At 32.2% G+C, this 10,974-nt stretch overlaps 1 protein-coding gene across 11 annotated transcripts; it reads right to left on the reverse strand.

The window, feature by feature from the left end:
- Positions 1–292: 292 nt before the first annotated feature.
- On the reverse strand, positions 293–10,187 carry LOC141687295 (chromatin remodeling protein EBS-like). Of its 11 annotated transcripts, none has more exons than XM_074492520.1 (10): positions 10,059–10,187; positions 9,036–9,173; positions 8,040–8,382; positions 7,878–7,946; positions 7,470–7,578; positions 5,686–5,841; positions 2,663–2,708; positions 1,661–1,781; positions 969–1,020; positions 293–636 (listed from the first exon to the last, which is right to left on the reverse strand). In XM_074492520.1, the coding sequence occupies exons 2-5, from the start codon at positions 9,121–9,123 to the stop codon at positions 7,497–7,499; spliced, it is 582 nt and encodes a 193-aa protein (XP_074348621.1). In that variant the 5' UTR covers positions 9,124–9,173; positions 10,059–10,187; the 3' UTR covers positions 293–636; positions 969–1,020; positions 1,661–1,781; positions 2,663–2,708; positions 5,686–5,841; positions 7,470–7,496. The 11 variants fall into 11 exon arrangements, with proteins under 11 accessions (XP_074348621.1, XP_074348618.1, XP_074348623.1 ...); XM_074492517.1 differs by having other exon boundaries at positions 1,579–1,781; XM_074492522.1 differs by having other exon boundaries at positions 969–1,694; positions 5,708–5,841.
- Between the last annotated feature and the right edge of the window lie 787 nt (positions 10,188–10,974).

Consider the following 10,974-nt stretch of genomic DNA (forward strand, 5'->3'; position numbering starts at 1 on the left):
TCTATACATCAAACTTAAAAATAAATAACTGCTCGTATCGATATTTTCAATCACAGATGAAATAAAATATCTTATCAATACTCCGGGCCAATGAACCAGCACAACTATAATGAATAAGTATAAAATAGTCCTGTTATGTATAGCGACCAAAGGTACTTCACAAGAAACTTTTCCCTGGGAATGTAGGTGTGAATAAGTCCTTTTATCATAGTATATTGGAGCACCTTCGTTGTTTTCGTGAATTGTTAATTCGAGGAGTTTAATTTTTTGCTCCAGCATATACAAATATACATGATAAAAATATAAAATTCATAATCTCCTTAAAATAATCATACAAACCATCGGTGCCAATTAGCTTGTAAACTTGAAAAGACTTGAAATTAGCTATAAGCGCGACAACATCCTGGAGTAAACTCATTGTTGGGACCCATCAAAAATTCTGAGACGATAAATCTATTGGCTACTGAAAAAATATATGCTAAAATGGACTTGCTTAAAGAAGAGGGCTTGGACTACAATTCTTAGCGGCTACCTCTCATTCAGGGCAGCATGAGTGCAAGCTTCCAAGGAAAGTTTCTGGAAGTCAAAAAGAATGCACAATTCTTCTTTATCGGCATCATCCAATCATGAGTGTGACTGCAGTTTGTAAAATAATGACAAATTGGGTGAGTCAAGAATAAACAATACAGTAGTCGCTGCATTCACAATTTACACTTCACTCGTGATCAAATTTCACTTGTTGGAGAATTTTAATAATCTGTAATCCCGAGATTAACTATTTGACACTACCATTTAGAGTTCCAGACTTGTCTAATGTAAGCAGATAGAACATATTATTACCTAATTACTTGACAATTTTTTAAGCTACTAAACTTTACTATATTTCTTTGTTTTTAAAGAGTATTATTCCTAATGAACATTTGTTTTGAATGAGTATTTTTCCAGATGGAAAGGTCCACTTTAGTTACCTGGTGGATGGTGCTATTAAAAATGAATGTCATGAAATTGGCCACCAAAAACCTTCACGGAGACTCATAGAAAATGACATATTAGTACATAAGCAGAATTTGTAATACATACCCTTGTCAGACCAGATGATCTAAGTTAAAGCTAATATTTTCAATGAATGCCATGGTAATCGATCACCCTGAAACTTTGAAAAACTCTTGATGAATTTATGCACACATACTTGAGATTGAATGTCTCACATGACTCAAGCCCCAACTTTAAGTATTGAAATTGTCAGAAACAAAACCCAATATGACACGAAAAAATTGATTAATTTGAACAATACTCGAAATACTCATTCATTCAAAAAAAAAATTACCCTAAGCTTATATATTCATTTTTTTACCAAATTTCAGTAAATTTTAGAACAACATGATATGAACAGGTTTATAAATACAAAATGAAATCCAAAATTGCCACCCCTTTTATATCTGTCTAATATTTTTGGTCAAGTAGCTGCTGGTTTCTAGTTTTCTGACATAACGTTAGGTTCCAGGTCCATGGTGCCTGAACGCTCAAGATATATATTTATGAAATAATGCCTAAAAGTAGCGTCATTAGAAACTTTACCCTTCAGATGAATGTCCATTGACTATAAAGTTCATCATCCAAAGGCCTGGATAATCAGGAACTGCAGCAACAAGGGACTTACATTGCGAGCTTCAAATTATTATCAGGGGCAACCTCTGCAAGGTATCCATCAATGAGCTTCGCTACCATAGTGATCGACATCAATGACGGACTACTCGATCAAGTGAACGTCATCAACTAAACTAGGGGACGCTCCACCAAAGACATGATTCATCACCAAATAGTGCTCAGTAAGTATGTGAACACATTCAACATTTTACAATACTTGTCTTATTTTTCATTTGATCTGCATAAGATGCTTTTATTTCTCTAAATATTCATGCCCAGATCTAAACATATAAGCACCAAAACACTGAACATAGAACTACTCCTTATAAGCTGAAATGGTATATATGTCATGTACTACTGTTTATTGCTAATATATCCTTCACCTGGATCCAATATCGCAACAATAATGATATTATTATAGTTTCAATCAATGAGCTTCAAACTTTCTTGTTTTCATAAAATTACCATGAAATAGCACAAATACACTACATTAATAATCAGCGCAAGAAAGAAATTTGTGGTGCATTAATGACACAGAAGCCAAAAGAGGTACTAAATGATAAATACTAGAATTATACACTATACACAAAACTATTATACTATACACTAGAATTATAAAATACAATATGTTTTCATAATATAATACAACAAAACTTACAAAAAATACACGAAATTAGATTTATTCTACTATTGAACCATAACTGTATAATACAATGCAAACTATGTCTACTGTTCAACTAGATATTCATATGATTCTACAATAAATCTATTACAATGAAAAGGAGAAATAGTTCTTGCACTATAAAATACCAAAAAAAACATAAACAGGATCATATTTATTCTTTTATGGAACCATTACACTACACAAGATTGAAAAAAAAACCGAGTATTATGATTCTTTATAGAACAACACGAAGTATTTGAAAAACATAAAACGACTTTTTATTCTACTATAGAATCATAAAACTACACTTCAAAATATAACAAATAACATGTAAAAATGAAAAATATATACCTATTTGAGGAAGCATTCCGAAATATCTGTTTGAGGTGTAATTAACCTGAAAAAAATGAAAACCGATGCAAAATCTTAATCGATTGCTCAAAATAGACCTAAAACAACGAAATATTGTTCAAAATCGTAATAAAAACAAAAAAAACACAAGGATGTGGTAGCTTAGTGAGTTTTAGATAAAGATCGAGAGTTTTATCCATAATCTTCACTTAAACTGACTAGTGAAGCTTAAATTCGAAGATTTAATCGCCGAATAACAGTTGCATACGTGGATGTGTAAGTTTTGTATGTATAGTTGCTGAAAAGGCGTGATCGGTGATTGTAACTGTCTAACATATTTGACAGCTAATTGAAAATCCCCGCTTTTTATTAATTTTACAATAATACCAAAATTTGTTTAAACAAATCTCCACCATCAGATGAGATAGACGGTCAGGATTAGAGTTCTCTCTTGACCTCTATTTAAAAAGTTCTCTATGGATGGGACTCATATATACCTCTAAACCATCATCTAAAGGCATTTAAATGATGAAAGTGAAGACGGAGAAAACGCAAATGAATTTAACGAGGATAATAATTATATTAATATTAACCAGGAAGATGAAATTGAATTTGATGAGGGAAATAAAAATCTTGATAGCAACCTAATGACGAACCGAAGTGGAGAATGTTCGCACATGTTATTTATTTTTTAGATATATTTAGTTTAGAGAGGATTAAAATTATTTTTTGTGTCTTATTACCTGGGACTCGTAGTTTATTAAGTAGTTGCTACATTATATAATAAGCTCAATTGCTATTGGGTCTCAGCCCATTGAATTTAATAATAGGGCCTTATTCTCTATGTAAGTGATTTCATCCCCACATATTACTTACACTTTGATTATATATTTTTCTGGGAATAACAATGATTATTATTCTGGGATACCGTATAATTGTCCGTGTTTTAGTATTTTAATCTCATGTCCTGCACAATAACCCGGACAGTCAGGATGAAGATTTTGAATATCTTCAATAAGGGGGATAAAAATCCTAATACTAACCCGGATAGTCGAAATGAAGATTTCGAAAATCTTCGAGAAGAGCTTAGAGACAACGATTTTACATAGATGTCAAGTTGTCAACTGTTGGGAAGATTGGAACTGATCAAGAGGGCTTGAAGATTGTCTCCCTTTATTATGTAAATCTACATATGTGTGCCTTGAGTTTGAATCTGGTTATCACTAACATGTTATATGAAAATTAATTTGTTTATGACGTTAGACATTGTTTTTATTGCTGCTCTTTTGTGACAAAATTGTGTATCGCGTTGCGCTAATGCTCAAGGAAGTCTTTGAGCTGCAGTGCGGTTGGCGTTTTTTAACACTGCTTACACTATATTATTATCGTACAATATCTACTCCAAGTTAGTTGAAAATCAAAGTATATGTAGTGTGCTTACTTATCAATATATGACATCAGATGACATGATACAATTATGCTCGTCGATAACACCAGATGCACAGGATACAACCAATTGTGTCTATTGTGCAATGTTCAAAAGGGACTATTATTTTTTACATGTATATATTTACTGTCAAGATTCAAATATAGCAAGTATTTGAAACTCTTAAACTTCCACAAAGTGAATACAACATGATTACATCTCACGGGAAGGGCACAAAGGAATACGACAATACCCATGAATTCTTACTGTCAAGATTCAAATATAGCACGAACATGAAACTCTTAAATTGTTTCCACGTGAACAAGTCAATAATATATTTGCAGCCAAGGGAATATGGAAAATACCAATTGATTATTGTTTGTTCAGTATAAATTTACAACATAGAGCACGAATTAAAAACACTCAAAATTTATACATAGAATGAATTTGAAACTCTTAAACAAACATAAAATGAACAAGGCAATACCAACAGGTCAATTGTCAAAAACCCTTGTTGATTTTTATTTGTTACATGTATATATTTACTGTCAATACTCAAGATGCACACATAGGAAGAAGTTGAAACTCTTAAACTTCTACAAAGTGAATATAACAAGATCATATCTCACGCAAAGGGTACAAATGGAATACGACAATACCCGTGAATTGTTACTCTTAAGATTCAAATATAGCACTAACACGAATGTCATTAAATATCTCCCGCCAAGGAAATATGGCAATACCAATGGATAGTTGTTTGTTGCATGTACAAATTTACCACATATAGCACGAATTAGAATCTCTCAAAATTTATATATAGAATGAACTGAAAACTCTTAAGCAACTGTAAAGTGAACAAGGAAATACTGATAGGTCAATTATCAAAGGCCCTATTTGATTGTCATTTTAACATTACTCATTAGTTAAATCAATCTTTTAGACAGAAAAGATGGCAATACAACACCTCCCATAAAAAAGAAGGGGTTACATTTGATGTTACATGTTAGTAGCACATCTTGCACCGTCAAGCGTATCATGCCTTCAATTACTCCGTCCTTGGCATTTGATTTATGTAACTTTTTAAATTTTATTTTATTTTCTTTAATTCAGTTTTAGATATAAGATCAACAATAATTAAACACACGGAAAATATTTTATGATTACAGGTTAAATTTTGTGATTTATAAAAGACTATATCTATAATAGTTTGGGCATAGAAAAATTAAAAATTAGAGATTCTATATTGTATTAGTACAAAAGAATGCTTTCACTTTTACTTCAACAAACTTTAAGCCTTGTTTAAAAGTCTGAAGGTAGTACTTCTCGGGCAAGAACGCTTTTGTTGGTCACAGTTATTGTGTAAATGTCAAGTGTATTAATCTATCAAGGTAGAGCTTAACCTCATATTTTGTTCTAGCAAACTGAAAAACCATATAAATAATGCTCAGGGACCAGCTATACAAAAAAAAGTTCAAAGATTTTCAGTTAAACCCTGATTCTTCTTTCTTTGCACAAATTACTGCTTAGCAAAAACAAAGTCAACATCTAAATCTAAAACACTTTCAAAATTGTATAGCTTTTAAAAAATTAAAATCACCTAATTTATGAAGAACACCAACCTAGACCGTTAGAATAGTGCAATATAACAGTCATTCGGTTGAGAAACATAATGTAGAAGAAACCCTCTGCTTCTTCCAATCACTTATCCATAGCTATCCAACGGCACTCATGTCCGTCAACGTTTGCAAGCCACCTGTACAGATTCAGACACATAATTAAACAACACAGGCAAGTGGGTATATTTAGAATTTAATTTTCTGTAATTGAAATATCGTATTTGTGTACTGAAATCCTAGAGACGTCACTGAAGTCCACAAGTCAACACTGGATCTCTAGCCTAGCGGTCACTTGGTGTCGAAGTTTAAGTTTTGTAGAAAAATGTGTGTTATAGATGTTTTTGTACCAAATGATCTAAAAAGAAAAGATAAAAAGAGGGGTCCAACACTAATTAAGTGTTCTTATCTGAAATAAAAAAACCCTGAATATCAACATCACAAATGATTTACTGTTACATATAACATTAAATGTGTTCCAAAAACATGACTGAAAATCATAGATTAACAATGTCACTGACAGATTGACAAGTCTAAGTTCTGTGCAAGTAATATCTCGACTACTATCACCAAATACGTAATGGAAGAATGATAAAAACAGAATACTGTTTACTTAACCCCTAATATTACAACTTGTTTTAAATTCAATAGGCTAGCACAAGTCCTGCTCTTATAATAGACACTCCAATTATGGTATCATAGAAGTTTTAGGTGTCCGCAACCGAAAGGTGTGCTACTTTATAGTTTGTACACATCACATTCAGATTAAAGATAAAAAAGTACTTTGCAAAACCCCATAAAACCCACCACCACCAACCATTTGTTGACCTCTGTATCTACATGTTGGTAATATGAATAAAGTTATAATACTCAGTTCCTAAGATAAATGTACCATCTAAATGAAATGAGTAACATTCACTAGATTCCTTCATAGTAGGGATGGGAATTCTCCCCCTCTGCCCGATCCCGATCCCGACCCGATCCCCTTCCCGTTCGGATCGGAGATTCGGGGACTTTTTTCATGGGGGACGGGGAAAGTTTTAAAAAAAATCGGGGGATCAGGGCGGAGTCAGGGATTAATTTTGCAGTTTGTTCATATTACAAGTAAATTTAAATTTGAATTGGTGTTAAGAATATGAGATAAAATCAATGTATCTATATATTACAAATTGCTAAATTGATTTTTATTAAGAAAATATATTGTATAATACATTATTAATATTTATTTTTTTAAAAAAATAATAATTCTATGAATCCCCGTGGAAAACCCCGCTCCCCCTTCGGGGCATGGATCAGGGAAGAATAGAATATTCATTCGGGGTTCGGGCAGGTTCAAAGACCGGTATTAAAATCGGGAATCGGGGCCGGGTAGCACTCCCCGACCCCGAAGTGACCCGATGCCCATCGTCATAGCTGATTATGTAACAAACATTATGATATAGGAACTATATTTGACAGCTTATATGTAATAGTTACCCTGATCTAAAAAAAACTGCAAATCAGATCGTTCACAAAAAATGCAATGTAAACCCATAGAAAGAAACTACAAACTGGATGACATCGACATGGGTGGTGCAAAAAAGGACACTTGCCAATTTTAAAACATTCTCATTCTGATAGTTAAGTCTCAAATACGTACCAACTGAATCATTATACCATGATGTCTACATTTATTAATATAGAGGACACAAACTAGCCTACACAGAAGAAATGAAAAAGAGGCACGCAAAAATAAGAATAAGGGACAAAATAGACAGATTTCTCTGACCTGGCCAGGAAAGTCCTTCCCATTTTTTTATGAAGAACATTCATCACAAATATAGTTACTCAATTGCTCTGCTTGTTCAGTAGTCATTTTCACACAGCCAGGATGAAACCTACATGGTAAAACAAAATTAGCAGAAGATAGAAACTTCTAGAAAAATCTTTAATATCAAGTTCATTATAAGAGACTCTGTAAACACGAAAAAAGAATATCAAAAGTTATTCTCTAAAGCTCTCCCTGGCAGAGGCACATTTAAAATCTTGATACTTTTCTTCTGAATTCAATTTTAGTATAGATAAGGTTGTGAGTATGCTCCTAAAGATATCGACTCTCTAACTAATAAAAATGAAAATATGGTAATGGCATGTATACAAGCAAATTGGCATACATATTTAAATAAGATTCTCATACCAGTCGTTACAGTCATCACATTGTATCATCAAATTATCAGGATTGTAAGGCATCTCACATTTGCAGTACCTTCAATTTAAAAATATACAAAAAATTAATGACCCATGTCTTCCAATAATCAAACATATATTTAACAATCAGGACGATTACCACAGTACTTACACTGAGACACAATCAGGTGTGAATTTATTAGTACCAACTTTGTACTTGAATCGGGAGTAGTAAACCAAGGGACGTATTTTTTCAAGCTTGTTGTAGTCCTTCAACGAGTGAACAAAGCATTTACGCATAATTCTGTTAGCACTCAGAGTCTCATACTGATCAGACAAAAACAATTCCCTGGCCCCCTGAAATACTCTCCTCCCAAAACTTGTCTCCTCAGGCCTATGGTACCAGCGCACATCAACCGTAATGTTACCTTCCTTTTCAGATTCTAATTTTTTGATAACACCAACAGAGGGTCGTGTATGAGGTTCAGATGATTCAATGAGCACGGAATCGCCAGCTACAAAACATCAGAGATATAATTAACGTACATATAAAAAAAAAAATCTTTTCACACCATTTAAGCAGTCCTTAATACATAGAAGACACTTATATATATGCATTTCCATCACCAAGGAATTCACCTAAAGTAACTCAGTAATATGATATTGATTTTTCGTTTTTCAACAACTCAATTCAGTGTAATTATGTAAATGAAGTACACATGTTCCGATAGAAATTGCTAAAAAGGGTCTTCATATATTCCTAAAACAAAAATGGCCTGCAACATAAAATCTATAAACAAAATAAATGCATGTTGAACTCGTTTATCAATGTCACTATCCTAAAGCTTAGTCTCTTTCCAATCAGGATCAGGATGTTCATCTCAGGTGTAGACATATACAGTCTTTTAAATTGTTTCTTTTAAAAAATAATAAAACCTGAAAAGATAAATGGAAATACAATTCTATTATCAACCGAAATCTCAACATGAACAAAGAAAAATTAAATTTAATCTCTAAACATCAAGCTCGGGCGCGCATACACAATCGATGCTTCTATATGTAAGATCATTGCATTTACACAGACATTATAGATCTTTGCATATACACAGACATATAGATCTTTGCATTTACACAAACACGAAAATACAAACGCGCACACACACGTTACCTCTCACAGTTTCTCCGGTTCGACTGATTGTGTAAAATTCAATGTCCAGTTTTCGCTTTCTAATATTTGACATTGAAAGATTGCCCATCAGTCTTCACGATCGACAAAATTTGAAGGTGTAATATCTAATTGAAACGTCTATGAAGAAATGAAAGATACAAATAAAGGAGTGAATATGGAGTATTTGTACTCTATGAAAGGAATCGAGAGTCTAGGTGCTTCCGGATTAAAACCCTAAGATTTGGGGGTTAATATATGGAAAATAAAATTACATAAGTGGACAACACGCAGAGATTTGAAACTATTAGCTAGTCCAAGAAACAAATAATAAAAAAAAATCCTTTTTTACAGAAATATCAAAGATTTAAAAGTAGTCATTTGAATACCATTTTGGTATAATTTGTAACCGTCGCGGAAAGAAAAATAATAATGCAGATATAAATATCAGAAACGACAATTTGATTCATATTTTTGACAATAGAAATAGAATATATTGACAATATTAATCTAGATCGATTGAATTCGTTGAATATGATATGCGATGTCTATAATATTTGAAAAGTATACTTAAAAAAAGTACTATCTTCATTCTTTCCAATACAGAATGATTTTGTAGTGACATTTATGCAAATGCATTTCCATCAACTATCTGTAATATCCACCAAAAACGAACAGAAACCCAAATTGTTGTATAATCTCAAGGCATGTAAAGAAATCAAGGTGATACAAATTTCTACTGATTTTGATAACTACAAACTTAACACTCTCGCAAAACCTCTAAATAAAACATCATAACAGGGTCAGCGAACAGAGTCTAACAGGTTAAATCAAGAAACACCCATCTTCAGAAACAAAAATTGGAACCAATAATAGTTAAATGCATGTGTAATTAGCCTTGATCTCGTCTTGAAGAACATACACAACAAAACAAACTCATTATCAAACATTAAAACAAGCTTAATTTGCAATTTTATTCAAGTATCATTAGAAGAAGCTTAATTTACAACTTTCATCAAACTTTACCTCTTACAGCTTTGCTCAATCCAGAAAATAGCTTTCAACAGAGTGCTCCACTAGTTTCAAAATTCGGTGAATTTCCCAAATTTCTATTCATTACTGCCCCGATAATGATCATAATATTTCTAATTTGCGTCTACATTATTAAATAACTTAAATACTAAATTTTAAATACATTTTTATTTTTTTTAAAATAAATATCATAGGTGATCATATTTCCCTTTGCTTGAATATATCATTAGTTACTAGCCTGAAACCTTGTGTCAGGCACGAATTATTTGAGAAAAAATAACCAAAATATCTCTTTTTAGACGTCCTTTTGCCCAATATACACATTTTGGAAAAAATGTGCCCAAAATATCCACCACATACTCCACTGATACTAGAGTATTGGGATGATACACCACTTTCAATGAAGTATCGGGATGAGATTCGTTTGTGAGTAAAGTTTCATGATACTCCTCTGTCAATGGAGTATCAACCATGAAACTCTCACATTTAAATATTTTTTAGAAATATTTTAAAAATAAATAAAAATAAAATTTTAAAATTTTAAAATTTTTGATGATACTCCCCTGACAAAGGAGTATCTCACATGTTACTCCATTGACAAAGGAGTATATGGGTCGATACTCCACTGACAAAGGAGTATCATCTTGATACTTCAATGTTGATACTGCACTGAAAATGGAGTACCTAATGGGTATTTTGAGCAGTTTAAAATTCTGTTGGGTATTTTGGGCGATTTTTATTTAAAAAATGTTATTTAGGTCTTTCAACCTTGTTTTGAATGTTATATAATTTTTTGAATTTAATTTGAGCTGAAAATTTTTAATCTATGAAACTTATTTATTTAAATTTTTTGATACCATGATTTGATAATAATTATTAATATACACCTAGGTGTACAAATTAGCGATAT

The sequence above is a fragment of the Apium graveolens genome, chromosome 9 (genome assembly GCF_009905375.1).
Source record: "Apium graveolens cultivar Ventura chromosome 9, ASM990537v1, whole genome shotgun sequence".
NCBI lineage: Eukaryota > Viridiplantae > Streptophyta > Magnoliopsida > Apiales > Apiaceae > Apium > Apium graveolens.

Excerpts from the sequence above, each read along its gene's own strand:
- LOC141687295 (XM_074492522.1), bottom strand. The coding sequence starts at position 9,123 with ATGGGCAATCTTTCAATGTCAAATATTAGAAAGCGAAAACTGGACATT. Across the intron at positions 8,383-9,035 it reads AACCGGAGAAACTGTGAGAG|CTGGCGATTCCGTGCTCATT; the intron begins GTAACGTGTGTG and ends GATGTTTTGTAG. Across the intron at positions 7,579-7,877 it reads TGTGATGACTGTAACGACTG|GTTTCATCCTGGCTGTGTGA; the intron begins GTATGAGAATCT and ends TTTACCATGTAG.